General features: G+C 52.8%; 1 protein-coding gene across 3 annotated transcripts; it reads right to left on the bottom strand.

Annotated features, from left to right (window-relative positions):
* Nucleotides 1-1,653: 1,653 nt before the first annotated feature.
* Nucleotides 1,654-19,716, bottom strand: MYBL2 (MYB proto-oncogene like 2). Of its 3 annotated transcripts, none has more exons than XM_040608548.1 (14): nucleotides 19,559-19,716; nucleotides 15,370-15,463; nucleotides 14,133-14,204; nucleotides 13,657-13,749; nucleotides 11,718-11,938; nucleotides 11,401-11,557; nucleotides 10,358-10,624; nucleotides 8,707-9,093; nucleotides 6,943-7,082; nucleotides 5,873-5,972; nucleotides 5,135-5,248; nucleotides 4,454-4,570; nucleotides 4,083-4,229; nucleotides 1,654-2,417 (listed from the first exon to the last, which is right to left on the bottom strand). In XM_040608548.1, exons 3-14 carry the CDS (start codon nucleotides 14,187-14,189, stop codon nucleotides 2,289-2,291), a joined length of 1,929 nt encoding a protein of 642 aa, XP_040464482.1. In that variant the 5' UTR covers nucleotides 14,190-14,204; nucleotides 15,370-15,463; nucleotides 19,559-19,716; the 3' UTR covers nucleotides 1,654-2,288. The 3 variants fall into 3 exon arrangements, with proteins under 3 accessions (XP_040464482.1, XP_040464480.1, XP_040464481.1); XM_040608546.1 differs by lacking the exon at nucleotides 19,559-19,716 and adding an exon at nucleotides 17,037-17,119; XM_040608547.1 differs by lacking the exon at nucleotides 19,559-19,716 and adding an exon at nucleotides 16,110-16,209.
* Between the last annotated feature and the right edge of the window lie 958 nt (nucleotides 19,717-20,674).

Below are 20,674 nucleotides of genomic sequence, written 5' to 3'. Positions count from 1 at the left end.
ACATGGAGCCCCAGACTGAGAGGGGTCTCCAGCAAAACTCCCTCCTGGGGCCTCTAGTCCAGGGGCTCCACCGCCAGCCTGAAGCCCAACCTCTACGAGATTTTTATTGGAAATAAAGCAGAGCACCCGAATCAACAGAAAAATGAAGGAAGCAGGGCCTTTTCTCTCCACCTGCAGAGCACTGCCTATTCCCGAGCCCTGAGACAGGCAAACTGGGCTGAGCTGGTAACATCCACGCCAGAAGGAACTTCATTTTCCAATTAAAAGCCAATTGCCTTTTTACTCATTAACTATGCTAGGCCTTGCTCATTTTCCTCGGTATTTTCCTGCCCCTCAATCTTTCTTAATAAGCACTGCGCCGTGCAGGACACCCAGCCCTGCCTGGATTTACAGCATCAGAGCAGCAGTTAATGCTTCTCAGCCCCATAACCCTTTAATTTCGGGGCAGCCCCCAAACACAGGTGCCAGGCTCACGCACGGACCTATCCTCCGTCAGACCCTGCCTCCCAGGGCTCCAGCCCACCCAGCTCTGGGAAGGAAATGCAGGTCTCTGCCTGGGTTGTTTTAAAGGCACCTGGCACGGGAAGAGCCAAGCCCACTAAAGCCCGAGCGGAGAGGGATGGGTTTATGACAATTTCTCTTAAAATAACAACAGAATGGAAGCAGCTAAAGCCAGGCCTTCAGACAAGCGGGCCCAGCCATCTTCCCAAAGCAAACATTGCAGTACTGAGAAATAAAAATTATTTCATAGATTTGCTTTGGCCCTGAGCCTGTAGAAATGAAAAATGAGCTGGGTTTCTAAAACTCATAAAACTCCCTCATTTCCCAGGATCCAAGGTTTATTAACAGATTTGTCAGTAAGGCTTTTTTGACTCTATTGCCAACGTTAAGTCACAACCTGAAATGAGATTTATACAGCCCTGTTCCGTTTTTCCACCCTGCAATGGGACTGGGGACAGTGACCCTGTTGAGAAGCATGGGAGTGAACAGACCCCTCTCCCCACATCTTTGCTGTGCAGCCACCCCCAGCCGGAGGCAGATCTGCCATGGCGGCTTTGGTGGCTTGCAAAGGACAGCCCAGCCTAGCCCCAGACAGCTCACCAAAGAGCTGTTCATGCACTGGTCTAACTGGCAAGTTGCTCTTCAGTTTTCTCAGCACCTTTCCAGTTGCTGCAAGTTAATACAGGGCTACAATTGCTACATTTCATCCTTGGCTACGTCAAAACAGGACACCCTATTAACTGTTACTGCAGCAGAACAGCTACACAGATGCAGCTTTGGCCTCCAAAGGAAGAGCAGAAGAGGTTCTGCTACATCACACACTCCTGGTGCTCTTCTCCAGCCCACTGCTCTCCACATCCATCCACTCCTGCAGCTTTGCAGAGATCCCAGCCACACTAAGCTCAAAGACACTGTGGCACTTTCCCATGAAGTAGCCAAAATAATTTCTAAACAGCTGATGAAACTGTTAAGGGTTGAAGCAAAACAGTCCCTTCTCCCCATGCTGAGAGGCTAACAGGAATCCAGCAACTTGCCAGGAAAGAAGAGATCCCACATGAAAACCAGTGCTTTGGGGCATCGTCGACCCCAGCACGGCACTGCCTCCCTCCAAGCATTGAGGCCCTGGGCAGAGTCAGAGTCTGAGTGACAGGGTGATGTTAGCACCATTGTTTATTTGAAAAGGGAGCACAGTCCTGGGGAGAGCACCTGCTGCTCCCCTTCTGCGGCACAGCAGTATAGAACAGCCCCACAGGGAGCAAGGGGCCAGCGCTGACACAGGTCGCCCCCCAAAGCACATTTCCCATGAGTGTGCAACACCATCCCTCCTCCTAGAGTGAAGAGGGGCCACTCCACCCCCCAGGGAAAACCTGGAGACACAAGACATGCAGGAACTTTCACAAAAGCCATTCCTGAGGTACCAGAGCAGCCAACGTGAAATCCAGGCAGGCTGCAAAGCCAGTCTCCACTGCATGCTGCACATGCTGCTCTGAGGTGGAACACGGCTACACGCTTCTACTTTTGCAGAACTCAGGTCTTTCAGAGAGAGGTCTTGCTGTTAACTCTCCACCCCTCATTTGCCTTTCCATAATGATCCCAAAGCTTGCATTCCACACATTAGCCAGCAGTTAGCCCGATTTATTACAATATAGATCTACCTGGGAAGAAAAGGGAAAAAAAATCCACTTCCACACACTAAGGCCTGGCAGAGGATATTTTTTCCTGTGGTTCTCCCTCCCCTGCACTTATAAAAAAATTAAAAAAATAAAATAAACAAGCAGAACAATCCTTCATGATAAGATTAAGGTCCTTGATGTGTGACTCTGTTTCAACAGGCCCAAAAACTGTCGAGCTTTCTCCTGCATGAAGAGTTGGTCTCGGGTTCCACCACAGGCTACCACTTTCCAAGCCCTGGTCATCTACAGAGGGAAAAGGAAGTACACACACAACACAGTTAACTGGAGGACAAACACAATGTCAACATGCAATTTTAAAAGACTGCAAAAACAAATAAAACTAACAACTATCTGCGACCCAAGGGAAATAAAATTTCAGACTTTGGAGCACCCATCTTGCAATCAGGAGGAACTTGCACACCGCCAGTTACTCATCACAGCTGAGAATCTTTTCTAGCAAAGAGGGATTACACTCAGCAGTATCCCAGGTGAGTGCCCCATTTCAGGATGACCCACATGCCCTCCCAGGGCTTTCCCTTACTTGGCTCGAGGCAAAAACCCCAAAGCACAAATCCACTAAGGCTCCTTGTGCTCTAGAGGGATGAAAGAAATTCAGGAATAGCTCTGGAGTTTATTCCCATCCAGTTTAATTCCTGAGCTGCTCCGCCCCAGGTCTAGACTGGCCAAAGACCATCCTTAACAGCAACCTGGTGCCTTCAGTTTCAGCAGGGCCCCACAGCACACAGGAAGAGCTGAAAGTCAGGTGTGGTTCAGTCACCATGCACAGAAAGAGCACCCACAAGGTGTTTTTGCACTTAAGGAAAACCCCTGTGAATCCTCTGAAACGCAGCCAAGAGATACGTAGTGTCTTGAGCGGGAAATACCCACTTACACGCACTGTAAAGAACCACAGCTCGAGCTTCAGCTTTTGCTTACAGTAACAACGTCCCACGCAGCCACAGCACGGCTTTGGGGCTGATTTAGGTTCAGCCCACAGCTAGGTGAGCTCCTTAATAAATAACTGTCACTGCTAGAAACAGCAGTCCAGCACAATAAATCCCAAGAGCCCAGCAACACCACAGACAGCTCTGCTGTCTTTGGGCAATGGGATTTCATTGCGCACCTGTACTCTGTCACCACACAAGCTGTCTTACTGTCACCTTCAACTCACTCCTAAAGCTTTATTTATATGGATCTATTAACTCAGAGCAATACGACCCTGTCTAGGACAAGAGGAGAAATGGAAGTGCTTAAGTAGGGTTTATTTTGAGAAGGGGAAGGAATTACTCTGGCTAAGGAGTACTTATTTGTCAGAAGAAAGAGCTTTCACAACAGACAACTCTAATCCAGGGACAGATGCAACCCCCCTTGCTGCAGTGTTTCATGAAGACTGAGCCAAGGCTGCTCAGCGAAGACAACGCTGCATCTGGGCTCTTCCTGGGAAGAGTAGCTACCCCCACAGCTGCAGTTTCACCCCCCACTGAGGAAAGCATTTATTTCCATCCTCATTCAAGCTATGAGAGCTCCCATGACTCAGCCGAAGCAAATGCCTGCAAAATCATGGTCCAAATCCCCCCCTCTAGGCCACACTGCCTAACAAAGCAAGGGTACCTCCTCTACTAACACACTCTGCCTGTAAATATACCATTTTTTTGAAATGTGAAGATTTTAAAGAGAGCATTACAGCCCAGCAGAAAGGGAGGTTTTCCAAGAGACAGAAAGAAGCTGCAGTGTGACACTGCTGGATCAGCATCTCCAAACCTTTGTACAAAGACAGCCCTGACAGTGTATGTATGCCTATGCAGGAGCGCACACAGCTTCATCCCCTCACTCCTCCTCCCAAGGAGGGACAAGGGCTGCACTGCCAGCTAACCTCCTAAATGGGAGAGCAGTGGCTGCAGGACTTACTGGTGCTGGTGGTCTGAAATGGCTTGGCATTTTCCTGTAGGACATTTTCTCTGGCTGCACTTGCACAAAGGCTCTGTTGAGTAAACCGCTGTCATTCTTCCTGCTGGAGGAGGAAAGATTCAAGGATCTTGACAGGAAATTCACAGGCTGTAAAGTGGGAAAAGAAAAGCATAAGGAAACGAGCTCTTTTGCCCTAACAGTACTGATACTTGGCCTGACCAAAAGGCCAGCTACAAATCCAGCCCTTCAACCACATTCACATGTCCTGTTCAAAGGCAGCTGCAGGTGGCAAAGCTCCCACCGCTGCTTGCACAGGGTTTCTTCAGAGCAGAAGGCAGCTCTACCCCTGCTCCGCACACAGTACCCCTCACCTGGGCTCTTTTGAAACAGACAGTCTTGGGGAAGGCAGGCATATTCTGTGTCGTATCTTCATCCACAATATCCAGTGCCAGAGACTTCCGGACCTTCTTGATGGGACTTCTGCGCAACTGGGGGACAGAGAAAAACAAGTATCATCATGAATCAAGCCAGTGAAGTGCCATCTTAAGACCCCAGGGTGCACACCAAACCATATCACCCCAGGCCTGTATTGCACCAGCACCTCAGGAAGAAGGCATGCTACAGCCTTCCCCACCACAGGGCACAGCAGCTTCTAGTGCTCTCCTCCTGGCTCCAAGAGCCACCAGTTTAGAAGAGGAAGCCCCCTTCAATAGTAAAGGAAGGCCACCACAGAACTGAGCCAACAGACTTTACATGCCAGCCCACAGGCTTCTGGGAGCCCAACTTGCCATAGATGCTCCAAGTGTGCCATGGGTCTCTCCTGTAGGTTAGGGACACAGCACCTCCTAGCATGTCCTGCATTCAGCATGAGCCAGGACACAGCTGGCAGTATTTTAAGCAGGCCTTAACCTCAAGCACCTCTTGCTGATTAAAAGACAGCAGCCACAGGCCAAAAAACTTTTTTGCATCAACAGCAGGGTGATCAAAACCAGAACACCCCTTAACAGCACAGGGTAGCTCAGCAGCAGGTACTAGATGCAAAAATAGCTCACCCCTTGTTTCCTCTTCTGTTTCTCAGGCTTCACATCATCCTCTATGATAAGTTCGATGCCAGCTTCACTTCGAAGTACCTCTTTCAGGTCTTCTTCCAGGTGAGGAGTCTGGGGCTGGTGTGAAAAGGTAGAGAGAGCACAAGACAGTCAGAATCTGTATGCTGAGCAGGCTCATGAGATTCTCTCTTAAGGGATAATGGCATAAGGGCAGCCCACACACAAAGGCAACTTATTTACTTCCCAGCTGCAAAAGATAAGACAAGATTTCTGCTAGCCTGACAGATTTACAGGATCTCCAGGCCTAAGAGAATCTTACCAGCTGAACCCCAAATGTGCCACCAAGAGACCTGTATGCACAGAAGGCCTGGGATACTGGTAGCCACCATTCCCACAACATGCACATTAAGAGACCCAGTTCTTCAGGATCTAGATAGATTTCTTGCTTTTCCTCAAGGTCACCAGTAGCCAAGCACTACAACCCAATTCAAAGGCAGGTTTTGGCACTTTTAGCCTCTAGTTTACAGAGGAGCTAGAAGTCCTGTGGTTACCTATTATGACATGTTCATCACGACAAGGTCCCCTTCAATCCTCCTCATTCCCAGCCTGGCACTATCAAACTGTACTTTGTTATGGTACAGATAACAGTTGGCTGACAACTCTGCTGCAACCCACCCCATGTCCCATTTGCATTCATTATGCTTCTGCCACAGGCAAGTGGCAGACCTGCCCAATAATTACCAGAGGCCTAATTGGTCCATACTTTTCCAGAGCATTTTTAAAGGGCGTGGGAGTGTGAGGTGTGTTGTCCACCACATACTTCTGATCTGGTGTGACAAACCTGGAAGCAGAGAGCAGGAAAGACCAAGGATCATACACGCTGTAACACACACAACGTAACCCCTGTCCTTCCAAAGCCCTCCCATAGCATGAGCCACCTGCTGAGTCTCACATGGCAGCAAGCAGAAGCACCTCCTGGCTGGACTATTCCTGGGGTGCAAGCAGGGCAAACAGGCACGGAGGAGCCTTTAGTGGGGATACCCTTCCCATGTGCCAGCTATGCTGCTCTACCCTGCCAGCTACAAGCACCCTTGTCAGAAAGCAGTACAGCACCCTGACGCAGGCAACATGCAGCTCTGCAGGGGCCAGCTCTGCAATGCTTCTGCTGGCAGATCTGCTCAGGCCCAGCCTGGGCTTGTGACAGTCACAGCTGGACCAGCAGAAGTCCTGGGTGCAAATGCACTTCGAGCAGCCAAGCCAGCTCACACCACCTGGACAGGGAAGCTGCTCTGGGCTAGGCTGACAACAGAGCAGTTTTGCTAACACAGCCAGCACCCCCTTACACTGTGCTGCTTCAGTCTGCCAGCAAAACACTCCCTGTGCAGAGCATCCCCGCTCGCCTGCCTGGTACAGTGCCTTGGGTAATCACTGGGGTCAGGCAAAGCAGAGGGTGCAGAGCTAAAGGGATGGATCCGAATAGCTCTTGTGGAAGAAGTCAAATCCCTGCCCTGCTGGCACAGGGCTCACAGCACAGCAATGTTTCCCAGACAAAGATGTGCACAGAAGGCAAAGCCCACCCAGCAGCTGAGCACAATAGTGGTCACTTGGCTGCAGCCCCAGTCAGCCTGGACACTTGTTCCCTGCAGCTCATGGAGGAGCTGTCTTCGGAAGGAAACTGATTTAAGGAAAGCCCCAGCCTGCCCTGCCTCTCACTAGTGCCAGTACTGGTACTGGGGGAGGTATGACTGAAATGGACCGGACTCCCGTGCAGAAAAGGACACTGCTCAGGGGAGAAGGAAGAAAAGACTTACGCCGAGCTCTTCTGGAGCAGAGGGGTTTTGTCCCTGTGCAGAGGAGTGGTGACAATCACCTTCTGACTGCACACAGGCGTGGAGGTCAGAGACGGGTTCTCCAGTTCTAGTGTATCCTGTTTGGTCCAAAAGTTTAAGAACTGCACAGCAAAGAAAGAAAAGACACTTCAGTCTCAAGCATCTCAGCACAGTATCGTAAGTCACTGCTTTTTCCTAAATATGAGGAGAAAACCTGAAGTAGAGACAATCCTCCCATACCAAGCAGCACCAGAGGGATCTGTCCCAGTATAAACCAGGATGACTTACAGAATCATGCAGTCCTGTACATGGACACACATGTGAAAGTTGCCAGAAGGTGCCTCACACCTATAAACATTATTCACTTCCCATAGGGATAAGCTAATATGACTACAGGCAGCTACAGAGTGGGACAGAGAAGTCTCTCCTTGCACTGGTCCAGATAAGGCCAAGCAAAATGGTAAAGGAGAGATAATCCTAGCCCAAAGGTTTATTCCAAACTCACAATGGCAAATGTGAGGGAAGTCCATGTAACACAGCAGCATACAAGTTAGCAGATTTTGTATTGAGCTGTCTTCAGCCTGAACTGTGAGAAAACAACAAACCGTCCCATCTCTGCTAGGATTTTTCTTCACAACAGCTAGTGACAACTTTACTCCCATAAGGAACAAAGTTTGTACCCAAAAACCTATCAGGAAAGAAAAGCCCATCTGTGTTATATTCACTAATGGTTGAAGCTCAACACAAGAGGCAAGACATCCCTTTTGCCTTCACAAATTTACTCCAGGCCTTCCAGCATTTTACACTCTGCAGAGCTGCACATTTCAGGTCCTGCTCTGATTTCCCAGTTCTTGCTGGCCTTGCATTTGAGGTCTGCCTGAACCCAAGTGTCAGACTGTCCTGTGGCGCACTCCCATGGGCCATCCCAAACTGCAGAAACAGCAGAAATAAAGGCCTGGAAGGCATGGGTAGGCAGGGTCTGAACAGAGCAGCTGTGGAACTGTGATGGAAAGCACAGCAACATAGCAGTCTTTACCCTGTTTTACAGACAGAGCTCCACAGCAATATACGAGACACCAGCAGGTTTGACCACCACAGCGCTCCCAGATGATGTACACTAGAGATCATTTGTGCACGTGTGTGAACACTTCATGAGTCACAACAAGGCTTGAAAGATCCCAAATCCCTTTTGCAACAAAGACAAGTTCAGGACAATTTTCCTAAGCACAAGCACCTCAGAGATCTGCAGAAGGCGTGTGCTGCCAAGCCTGCCTGCTCAACTTCACTGGAAACAAACAGGGAAAGCCCCTTTTCACTATTGCCACTCTGCTACCCACAGCTGGGTCAGCATTTCCTCGGTGACAGAAGCATTATGCTCTCCAGCAATCCTGCAGCACACAGGCAAGTAGATCTGCACAGTGGTGCTCCTTCCTCATAGTGGGCAAGTGCCCAGCCCATCACATAGGATAGCTGGCTCCCCTGACACTACAAGCACTCCCACAGGCAGACACAGGAAGGGCAGCACTGCAGAACAGCAGGGCCAGAACCCAGCTCTGCACCTTGTTAGCAAAGACACACACCCTGAACACTGGCACCACCTCATTCAAGGGAGGAAAACCACAAAGCTGGCAGAGCTCATGGGATTACATAGCATTAAGGCAAGTAGACAGAGCACTAACATGCTTATTAGCTCACAACCAAGCCCAAGCAGAGGTGCACAGACTGGGCTCTGTCACTGCTCCATACCTGAGATGGAGAGAAGGGCAGTGTCTTGACAGGAGTGCTCTTGGGCGTCATGCTGTTGCAGGAGTCAAGGAAGGAAAGGCTGGTGCTCGTGGCATTCTCTGTGACAGGGGAAAGGGAGATCTTCCTCTTCTTCTGCCTTTTCAGCACTGAGGGTGGCGTGCCAAAGCTCACCTCTGCGTGCGGAGAGATGGGGATGAGCTCTCCTTTGCTGCTCTTGCTTAGGTCAGAGATGGTGTGGCCATCCAGGCGGTACTCCGTCACGTTGGGCAGGGATTGTGTTGCCTTGCTGGGGGTTTGCCTCACCGGGCTGTTGCTGCTGCTGCTGCTGCCGGCAGAAGGTTCCTCAGGCAGGTCAAACTGGGTCAGATCACACCACCCATCTGGGTCCTGCACACAAGGGAAACCATCAGAAGCAGCTCAGGAAGGAAAGTTGAGTAGCCAACTGGTGCAGATGCAGATATGAACTGGGAGGTGAAGTAAGTTGGGGTATGATTGCACCTGCTTCTGCAAGGAGCCTGGCTAAAGAACAGCTCAAACCCTCCTCTCCTCTGCTGCCAGCACAGTGGAGAACCAGACCAGGGAACCCAACCAGCTGAAAGCTGCTGCCTGCGCATAGGGCAGATTTTTCTATTTACGCAAGGGTGGTTTCCCAGTTCAGCTCACAGCACAGCTGCACAAACAGCTGCACCCCACACAGCAGGGACAAAACAAGCAGCTGGGCGTAGGTCGGGGGACTGAATGAAGCAAATGTCACCCAACACCAAACCAGTCTTGGGCACATCGATACAGCCGGACACAGGGCTCTGCTGTACCACACACTGCTGAAAGCAGATTAAACATAACTAGACCAGTTCAGAGATCAGCTGCTTCACAGCTCAACCCCACCAATACCCAAAGCACCATACAAGCAGGCCGCTAAGGACCCGTGGATGGGCCGTTGAGCCTTGGGCACAGACTCTCTGTTCTCCTATACACATACAAAGTGGATCATTCACAGATAATCCGCTCATAAGCTTCTGAGTCAGGCTAGGGGCTGCCAAGACATTTCCCTCTACTGGTAGCGAATGGTTCTGTCGATTCTAGTCAGCCTCCTACCCTGGTGTGCCTCCATCACCCTGGGGATGTCAGTGCTACTTGACTGGCCCAAAATTACTAGTTCTAGTGAAGCTACCTCCACTGAAAGCAAATAGCAGCATTTATCCCAGTGTGAAGGGGTCTGTCCTGCATACTACAAGTGGGCCTGGCCTATTCCCAGTCTGTCCTATCCTATCCCACCCTGTAACAGGAGGGAAAGGAAAGCTCATGAGCATGGGCCTCAATAGTTACAAAAAGGAGAGCTGGGGACAGGGTGGCTGATAAAGGAAGGTGTGAGATCAGGTTTGCCGGCATCTACAACCTCCCACACCCGCAGAGCCTATGCACAAGGACAACCACCTCGGGGAATCTGCAAGCCCAGAGTAATACTGGCAGAGCTGTAAAGGCCTAATCCAGCCCTGGAAGAGACTGTGGGAAGCCACAAGTCAGCGACAGACCCAGCCTTCCTCAGGATGCCCATGGTGATGAGCAAGGGGACCCAGTAAGTTCACTCAAGGGAAAAGGGTGGGGGTCAGTCTCCCTACATTACCTGGAGGATCAAGGGTTTTTTACTTACGGATTCAATCATATCCAGAGCTTCATTGAAGGCTGGCCCAGATGTCAGGTACAAATAGTTGGCAGCTTCGACGACCCATTTGTATGGTGATGTGACGAGCGAGGCATCCTCAGGCACCGCAACATCCGGAGTACCCTCAGCGTTATGCTCTGCCAGTTCAGCAGCTGGCAGCTCTGAGGGTAGCTCCTGTACACCCGTAACCTCCTCGTCACTGACATCCTCTTCTTTTATTTCAGAGATATCAACCGGCCAGTTCGGCAGGACATTCTTTGTGCATACAACAAAGAAAGTCCAGCCATTAGTAGAAACCCAGGGAACAATGTCAAGTCCTGGAGACAAAGAGCAAGAGTCCCTGGACACATTCAGCTCTGCCTGCTCTCCTACCTGCCATTCAGTTTGTTTCACATCCCTGTTCTCCCTCACTGCTCTGTCCCAGACACCATCTGAACAGAAAGAAATCCATGCAACATAACAAGCACAGGAATGCTTAACTGGAGATTTCACTTAATATCCCAGGAGAAAGTTGAACAAGGGCTGAGCAGGTAGCACTAATTCTGCATTCCCCACTTTCCAAGAGCTTGCCTTTGACAACTACATGCTTTCTTCATGAAAAAATAATAGGCTGTACTTGCCCTGCTTCCTTTTTTAGAGGAAAGGAAAACAATACCTCTTCACCATGCCCCCCCACACAGTCTGGAGCAGCCTCCTCCTCCCACCAGCAACAGCACAACAGAGCAAAAAAACCCTTCAGTTTCCAAGACAGACCTGATGCTGGGACTGGCAAGATAACACCACAAGCAGACTGCTGCCCCCCACCTGGATAGCGCACTGGAGCTAACATTAAACCTCTAGCTCCTGGAGGGAGATCTCTCTCAAGAGTCAGCCTCAGAAGGCTGGGGGGAGGCACAGACTGGCTATGTAGACACCAGGCTGTGGCAAAGGCAGCATGAGAGGCAGCAGAAGGGTGGATGAACAGCTCTGATGCGCATTAGCGGAACAGGGGACTGACCCAACTACCTGCTGCAAATGTGCCGATGCAGTACCTGGCTCTCAGCTCTAGTCTGACTTTGGCTCTCCTTGTCATCCACCTCCACAAGCAAGTACAGTGACTTGGACTCCTTAGTTTCATTAAGGAAGCCTCCTGTGTCCACTTTCCGCTTGATGGTGGAGTTCCAGTGATTCTTCACAGCATTGTCAGTCCTGCAGAGAAAGCAGAAAGAAACAGAAATCACCATTTACAGCAGCTCCAAAGCACAGCTAACGGCTCCTACACAGCCTCTAGTCCCATCCTGTGAGCACAACACATGGATTTCCATGGGCCACCCAGAAGTGAAGGCACCAGTGAGCAAAGAGGTCCTACCTCCCAGGCAGCAGCTTGGCAATCTCTGCCCAACGATTCCCCAGGACCTTGTGGGCCTCAAAAATGATGCGATCCTCCTCCTCTGTCCACGAGGACTTCTTCACCTCAGGGTTCAGATGGTTATGCCAGCGTTCCCGGCACTGCTTCCCTAACCGCCCTTTCAGGTGCTTGGCTATCAGGGTCCATTGTTTGGTGCCGTATTTTTTAACCAGTTCAATTACCTTTGAAGAGAGCAGGAGTGAAATAAGGAAATGGAATAAAGGAGGGGAAGGTCAATACAGTTATTTCAGGCTTTGCTCTTCACCCGTCTTGGGACCAGGTAAGGGCAGATAGAAAAAGGCTCATTAGGAGAAAAAGCTGGAGGGATCCAGCACTGACAATCAGGTGTACCAACACTTGCAAGAGCAAGCTGAATTTCTGAACGAGGCTGTTTCCACACAGACATTTTGCCACGTGACACCTGTGAATGCTGATGGGTGCTCACAGAAGAAGGGGTGGAGACTGGCAGGTGCACCAGGGGCAGACGGGTCCAGATTTAGAAACACATGCCCATTTCTGAACAAGGGCCAAGTGCCACATGCTCCAAGGCTTCTCTCTGCCCGCCCTCCTACTGAGGACCTAACCACATGAGACCAGTCCCCATTAGCTCTGCACTGGTCTGCGCACTGGGCACAGCCTCCCTTTAACAGAGTGTCACACCAAGACTAAGCCAGGGCTGCAGCTCCATGCCCTGCTAGCACCAGGACACACAGAGAGAGCACCAAAGCATAAACAAGCCATATTCACTCAAGAGCCACCCACTCTGCCAATTCCCTTTCACCCAGGGCTTTGTCACTTCTGTTTGAGGCTCAAGGCAAATGCTTCTGTTCTGAGCCTGTGTTATGTCCACACCACAGTCAGGACAAGAACAATCCACTGCACACAATGTCCAGTGCTCCAAAATCTTAAGAGAGGAGGCTAAAGGGTTCTCAAAGAGCATTTCTACCCTGGCCAGTTGAAACATGCGGGTACATAGGTGATGCTCGGTGCTCTTGGCCCTTAACAAATGTCCCTGCTGCAGAAACTTGACTGCCAAGCCCAAATGGACCAAAGACATCAAACTGAGGCACAGGCCAAGCAGCTGGAGCACTTGCTGGGCAAAGCAACATGCAGTGCCAGGAAGAAAAAGCTGGAGCTCAGCCTGGCCAGGATGGGTAGGCTGGCAGCATCAGGTCATTCAAAGGGAAGGGGAAAGCAGGCAGCAACTGCTCTGCTGTAGGAAAGCAAAAGGGCATAATGAAAAGCTTCTTTAGGACATGCTTGATATAACATAGATGGAAGGCAAAAAGTCAACTGTTAACAGCCTGTAATGGGACCAAAAGAGAAAGAAATGGGGGAGCAGAAGTGTTACAGAGATTCTGAAGAACTAGGACTTTTTGCAGCAGAAAACCTTGATAAAAGCTGCAACGAATTCCAGCTTTTAAGCACATCAAGATGAGTGTCTGAGCTGGCTCCTCTAAGCTCACTCTGGAATCAGCAGAGAAAGGCTCACAGAAGTCGTGATTCACCTAGCTGACCTCAGACATCCACTTCAGTCTGTCTATTGTGGCACAGGAAATGACAGGTTTATTTTCTCTTAGGTCAAACACAGCCAGGTCATGTAGAGATCTGCCAGCAGGCAGACGAATTAATTCCCTTTTCTGCTCTCTCCCTTGGCAGCCTTCTGTAGCAGTACTGTGTGAAAGGGAGAAGCTGTTCAGCTGAAAAGGCCTAGACCTGCTGCTGCACTTCACAACCACGGCTGCATCAGGCTGCTCAGGACAGGTCAGAGTGCCACTCTCGTGGCCGTCTACCACTGGAAAGAACTACCCACAGCTGACAACAGACCCAAGGGTCTGACACTTCCATGCTCTCTACAGACAGTCACAGTCCAAGACTCAAACTCTCGGCCCCAACTTACTTTTTGGTCCTCCTCTTTGGTCCAAGGGCCCTTAACCAAGTCTGGATTCAACACTCTCAGCCACCGGTACTGACACTGCTGATCGCTGCGGTTCTAGGAAGAAGGAATGAGAATAGCCATGTGTTAGACCAGAGCCTCCAAAAGCCCCTATAGCAAGGGCAGTCCCCACATACAAAGGCTGGCCCACGGAAAACCTGCAGAAGCACACGGACAACACATACTATGACGAGGGTACCAAGCACAGGACAGGAACCTCCATTTCTCACCCCAGCTCCAATAGACTCACCCTTGAAAGTCCTCTATACAAGAAGGATGTCTCCCTGCCCTGAAGGAGCACCATTTTACAGCCTGAAGCTGCAGTCACAGAACAGATTCCCACTGTGCAAGGTGCTGCACAAACACAGAGAACCAGCGCAATGAGCACAAGAAGCAACATGCAAACACTATGATTCTCAAGTGGGCAAGGGGTCACTTACAGGAAAGTGACTGGCCAGGAACTTCCAGTCATTCTGCCCGTAATGCCTTACTAACATCTTCAGCTGCTCATCCTGCAAAGAACAAAGACATCCACTTTCACATACACTGAGGAAACACACAGCACAGGCACCCCTGGGTTGACAGCATCAAGAGAACAAGCTAGATACTTTGAACTATCAACAAGATTTTTTGGGCATTCTGTGTTCAGGGGAGGAAAGTAGCTCACACAGTCCTTCAGCAGTGCTCCAGTACCTGGAGCTCCACTGGAACAGAACATCTGGTTCTGGGCTCTGTAATAGGACAAGCTCATACAGAGAGTACAAAACAAGAGCTCAGCTCTGTTCTAGTATAGTCTGGTTCAAACCCTGTGGCCAAGGCTACCTGCTTATGCAGCCCCAGTACACCTCGACCAGACAGTCCATCTCCCAGCTCAGCCACTGATTCTGCCGAGCCAAGAGAGGTGACTGGTTTAAATGCATCAGCACTGGCCCGGTGGTCTGCTGTGTTTCAGTGCTACAGGGCTCTACAGCAGCTTTCTTGAACCCTGCTATAGCCCAGGTGTGCCTACTCTTACAGCTCACAAAAAGCTTGCTATAGGTGTCCCTGCCTGCGTGCTCTGGCTGGGCAAACACAGGCATGAAGCAGTTCCCTGCCCAACATGAGCCCAAGGCTTTCATCCTTGCACAAAGACCACCTTACTTGGTGTTCAGATCCCAGGGGAGACAGGACATCTTGTAGTTTTCACACAGAACAAAGATGACTGAGGAACTGGGAGGACAGAAGAGAATACCCCAACTAACTTTAGGCTCTCCACCAGGATGATTAAGCTACAATCCCAACAGCCTAGCTCCCTGCTTTTGATAAAGAAAAGGAAGGATGTTTCCACTGCACAATTCAGCTAGCTAGAGGCCTCACCCATCCTCTGGAACCCCTCTTTGCTCACAAGAGCACTGCAGGCAGCAGATGCCTCGCTCGGGGCTCACATCCTTAAACTAAAGTGGCTGGAGCTGTCGCTGTCCATGCTCCACTTCAAAATCCCCTGAACCTCCCAGCCTCATCAAGGCCTCAGCTCACATCAGGAAAACCAGACACATGGTCTTCTCCATAGCAAGGCAGCAGGAGGTGGTGTCATGGCCAGCAGATGAGGACTGAGGTAAAGGTACCCAAGCCCCTGGTGCCATGCCAGATGCCTACACCAAAGCATCTGCTCTCAGCCAGTGCTGGGCTCTCACTCACCTCTTCTTGCGTCCACTTGACTTTGCACCTGCCATCCCGCTGCTCCGGCACATCCAGGTCGGTATCCTGGTAATGCAGCTCATCCTGGTCCTCACTAGAAATGAGTAAATTAAGATTATAATTTCCACCTCTGACAAAAACACAGCAAAGGGAGCAACTTCAAGCATGCAGAGCAGAGCTCCAGATCTCCTCTCTTCCAGCACCAAGCCCCAACACCTCACAGACGTTAACTCAGCCACCCCAGGTCTGAGTGGTCCCTCAGCTTCGGGCTCATGGCCCGTGCCAGCAATTTTGACGCTACCCAGAGGAGGGGAAGGAGCGTCTCGACTGCTGCTCCCTTCTGCCCCTCCGGGAGCACTTTGCACCTACGGACTGGAACCATTTCCCCTCCTTACAGCGCACCAGCCTCCCGGATTGCTGGAGCACAAAAAAGGGATGCGAGGAGCAGCCGAAGGGCTCTGCCATCACCCCCCCGGCCCGCCCTGTCACCCCCCTGCCCCGAGCAGGCAGAGCCGGCCCCTCGCCCGGCTCCCGGGTGGGAGCAAGAGGAGCCCTCGGCGCGGGGCCCGCGCAGCCCGGGGCCGCGGCCCTGCCCGCAGCGCAGCCGGAGAGCGGGAACGGGCCATCCGGGGGGTGGCGAGGGGCGAAGCGGAGCCCGGAGCCGCCAGCCCCCCCCCGGCAGCCCGCCGGGAAGGCGCGGGGCCGGCACACGCAGCCCCGGCGGGGGGGGCCGCACTCACCCGCGGCTGCGGCGCGTCATGGCGGGCCCGGCCCGGGCGGCAGCGGCGGCACTTTCCTATCTCGCGCCAACGGCGCCCCCCTCCCGCGCGGGGCCGGGCCGCGCATGCGCGCTGCCGCCTCCCGCCTGCACAAAGAGGCGCGCGCGGGAGGGCGCCCGCCCGCCCCCTCGCCGGGGGCGGCCCCGGCCCCCACCCCCTCCCCCCCACACCGAGCCCCCGCCCCACCGAACCCCACCCTTGCCCCAAGCTCCCATCGCCCCCTCCCCCCTCCACACCGAGACCCCCAAAGTGAGCCGCAGCGGGCAGCCCTGGGCGCAGGGCAGGAGGGTCCCACCCCGGGTCCCCCTCACGCTGCAGCCCCCCGGGAACGTGGCTCCGGGCGGGTCTGGGGGGCACAGAGAACCCCTCGGGGCGCAGCTTGGCTTAGCTCTAGAAAGCGGGCTCGCTCCTGCAAGGCACAGCAATGGCCACAAGCCACAGGACCCCCAGCAGCTGCCTCCCATCCAAATGGGCAAAAACCCAAATTAAAATGAAGCACCTTCCCTGCGTTGCTTGAGCAGCACCTCACGCCAGGGCTGCACCCCGGGGTCCCGGGGCTGCGCGCAGCTCCCACGCTTCCCACCAGAGGTGGCTGCCATGGAAAAGCTCAGCTCTTCCCTGCGTCCGGGCAGCAGCACTGTCACAACGCACACGGCAAGCAGGACAGAAAAAGCAGCAGGAGCATCTACCCCGGTGACAGCCAGTCCCAGACACACTGGGACTCTGCACACACCATCCTGCAGTGCGGCTGTTGTCACGGTGCGTGCTGCCTGTGCACACAAAGCACACACACCTGCTGGTGCCCACACATCTGCGTTCCACCTATGCACACAGATGTTCCTGGCCTGTTTTAGAGCAGGCAAGACAAAAACTTCAGCAAGATGTTACCTTGTGGGGACCCCACCTGAGCACTGGCTCCAGGCAGGAAGGCTCCACGTGTCCCCTTCCTCCTGCATTAGGGGAGCAAAGACCCCTCTGCTCTCCAGGCTACCTGCTGACAGGGTCCTAACAGCCAAGCCCCCACAGAACCCCCCTGGCCTTCAGCAGCTAGCCACAGCCCACAATCACTGCCCCGTGCTTAAAAAGAAGCAAACAAAAGCCCCTCCCTCTCCCAAACTAGCTTAAATAGGAAATTAGCTTGTTAATGAATTACCAGAACTATAAAACTGCTACAAGCATCACTGGCAAAAAAAACCAGTGGGACTTTTAAAGAGAGTCTCTACAGAAGCTAAAGGTAAAGAATGTTTCTTAGTCTATTCTCTTAACATGTACTTCATATTTCTCACATACTAATATGCTTAAATTGTGTTTAAGGAAAAGGTAATTTAGTCTCTTAAAGAAGACTTTTGTTTTAAACTGACCATATAGTCCTCTATTGCAGTACATTCAGGAGCTTTCTTTTTTTTTCTCTAGTTGTAATGTATTTGCTGTAAAAATGGTTTTAGGTCACAGCAGTTCTCCTTTCCCTGTGGGGGTGGCTGGAAGGCAGCTGCTGACTGAGCTAGTGGTGAGAGCTTCCCTCCCAGCTAGAAGGGGAGCACAAAGGAAGCTCCTGCCCATGGAGGAGAAGGCCACGGTGTGTCATATGCAACCTGCTGGGGGGCCTGTCCCCAGGGACCTTCTCTGGCACCCTGTGAGGGTTGCAGGACACCACAGGTCTGCGGGTGGAGGTTACCATGTGTGGAACTAAACATAAGATGAGAGCTGTTTCTCAATCTCTCCTATCCTAACCAGATCAGGTTTATTCTCAAAGGAACTCAACTCTAACTGGGGTTAATAGCCCTCTGACTTGAGGAATGAAGATGAAGTGTCTCATCTCTAGGGAAAACAAGCACTATCTTAGTACCACTAACTGCTGGAGAGGTTTACTGAGACTCTCTATACCCCATACAAAGTTAAGAGTAGTGGTATACAGGCTGAGGCTGAATAAATACAGCTATAGAGAGACTCCATGATGACCCCCAAGCAATAAACTGCCTGTGGTGCAGTTGTGCTCTAGAAGATAATGACAGGCTGGATGCTCACCTGCTTGTCCTAGATCCTGCTCAGCTCTTCATTCTCCCAAGTAAGACTAAGCCAGGATTTTGCAGAGAGCAGTCTTGCTACTTTAGGTGCACAATTTGCTAGTGAACAGTAATAAACAGAAACATGTTTATTCTGACAGGGGTGTTCTGGTTTCCACAGGCCTGACAGTGGTGGGATTCTGCACCATGTCTACCAAGAGGGGCAGTACCAGCATCCCAATCATAAAGGATATCCTAGAAAAGGGATTTATGGCTGGGGCCTCCAGCCATTCCCATTCTTCTCCTGTCCACACTTACTATGTGGACTCAGACACCTGGGAGCTTCTCATGGACTTGGAGAATGCAACAAAAAGCAGTTCTCTGTGTGTTGTCAAGCAGTCAGAATCTCCGAATAGCTGTGTGAAGACCAACCTGCACAACCTGACCCAGGGCATCTCTGACCCCAGTCTTGTCTGCTTCTGCAAGAACCACCGTGACCTGGCTGCCTTTGACCTGTCTGGTTTGCCCTGTGAGCACCCCAGCAGAGCCGGCTGCCTGATGGATATGGTGTCACGTAACACCTCCACACCATGCAAGAAGGAGTACCCCAAAGAGCTGGAGAGCCTGCTCTCCAAGAGCATCGACCTTGCTGGTGACCTCTCAACCCTTGGGAAGATACCAGCACCCAGATGGGAGATCTCAGCAATAAAAGCCCCGCTGGACACCAGCCTGTCCCTTGATGCAAGCACCGAGGAGTTACGGTTACAGGACATGCCAGCCCTGGAGACCTCTGTAGTAGCTCCTCTGGCTTGGCCTGGTGCCTTGAAGCAGCACCCTGCGCTGCTGCGCAGGTCTGCCACCCTGGACGCCCAGCCGGGTGACCCTGAGCCCACCCCTGGGTGTCTGCACCAGGCTCCGTGAGGCCTGGCTCAGCGCGGCGGGGCTGCCAGCCATGCTGCGGCACCGCTGCTGGGGCCGCTGGTGTCACCCGCCGAAAGGCTCAGCCTCCCACCCTGACCCTGCCAACTGCCGCGGGGCAGCCCAGGCTGGCGATGGCAGACCCCCCCCAGGCCCTGCTGGCCGCCCCCTTCCCCCAGCACTGTATTTTGTAGTAACGCAATAAAGGTACGCATGGCGCTCCGTGTGCAGGCTCGGCTGCGCCCTGCCCGGCCTGCGGCTCGGCTCCGCGCACCGCGGGCGCAGGGCCCGGGCCGAGGCCGCAGCTGCCGGCAACACCCGCCCGCGGAGAGCCCCCGGCGGCCCACCGCGCCCCGCCGCCCCGCTCCACCCGCCGCGGCCGGCTGAGGAGGGGCGAGCCGCCGCCGCAAGATGGCCGGGCGGGGAGCCCCGCGGCAGCCGCCGGCCCGGCCCCGCTCCCGGGTGCGCGGCCCCACCCGCCCCCGTTACCTGGCAGAGGGGCCCGGGGAGGCGCCGGTGGAGGAGCGGCGGCGGAGCGCGGCCCCGGCCCTCGCCGCCGGGCCATGGCGGTGGAGGCTGCCGGGGCCCGCCGCTGCCCACGGGGAGCGCGGGCAGGGAGGCGGCGGCCGGGGCTGGGGATCCCTCTTCTGGCACGCAGGGAGAAACACAGCCGGGGCGGCGGGGCGGCTCCGCGCCCTCACCGGGCCTGCCCCGCCGCGAGCTGGGCGCTGGGGCCGCCACGGCCGCAGCCTGGCCCCAGCGCCGGGGGAGAGGGGCGAGCCCCCCAGCCGCCGCCCCCCCCGGCACGGCTCCGTGAGAGCGTCCCACCTCCCACCGGCATTCGCTCTCCCTCCTCTTCCTCCTCTCCCATCACCGCCTACAGCCCTCGCAAAATCAGGGAGAATTGCCGGCCAAAACCACCTTCCAGAGCATCACTGACAAAGCAACGCACACTCCTCACCTTTTAGGGACAGATTAAGGGGTGAGCAGTCATGTTGCGTGAGAATAGAGACAATAAAAGAAAGCAGCAAGGGTTGCCTGGAACCAACTTTTGTGAAGCACAGCAGTAATTTCATGAATATATAAACTCCACGGTAGCTGCGTGCCTAACCTTGCGGTGGCCTAGCCTCACTTCTTGAAAGCCCTCAACCACTCATACTGCTTCAAAATTCTGTCAATCAGCCATAAACTGTATGTGTATCATATTCCCACAACCAAAGCAAGCACTTCTGTTTACAAAACAACAGTTTAAATACTTCCAGAGGGTGAGGGGACAGCTTTGAAAGATACGAGCCTCCATGTGTGTGTCACACCAGAGCTGGGCAAAAAAACCCATCCATTCAGCAAAAAATGTTCTTCAGTTGTCAGAGAGGCACCTCAAACCGGGAGCTGCTTGTACTCTCGGGCTGCTCAGATGACTTTTTTTCTAAAGCATGTCACAACATCAGCAACAGGTGACAAAACTCAGAAAAAGGGCCTGGAAACAGAAAGTGTTTAGAGTTTTAAGTATAAACACCACAAAACAGTACAAACCAGATCTGTAACTAGCAAGAGGACCACGGGGTTGTTTGGTTCAGCCACATCTGTGCTGGTTGACTGCTCGGT

This window comes from Falco naumanni, chromosome 10 (genome assembly GCF_017639655.2).
Source record: "Falco naumanni isolate bFalNau1 chromosome 10, bFalNau1.pat, whole genome shotgun sequence".
Lineage (NCBI taxonomy): Eukaryota > Metazoa > Chordata > Aves > Falconiformes > Falconidae > Falco > Falco naumanni.
This window is presented reverse-complemented; position numbering and strand designations above follow the sequence as displayed.

Coding starts and splice junctions, on each gene's coding strand:
- MYBL2 (XM_040608546.1), bottom strand. CDS start 17,104: ATGCAGGAGGAAGGGGACACGTGGAGCCTTCCTGCCTGGAGCCAGTGC. Junction 11,939..13,656: donor CCAAAGAGGAGGACCAAAAA/GTAAGTTGGGGC, acceptor CTCTCTTCAAAG/GTAATTGAACTGGTTAAAAA. Junction 4,571..5,134: donor AACAGAAGAGGAAACAAGGG/GTGAGCTATTTT, acceptor TCTGTCCCCCAG/TTGCGCAGAAGTCCCATCAA.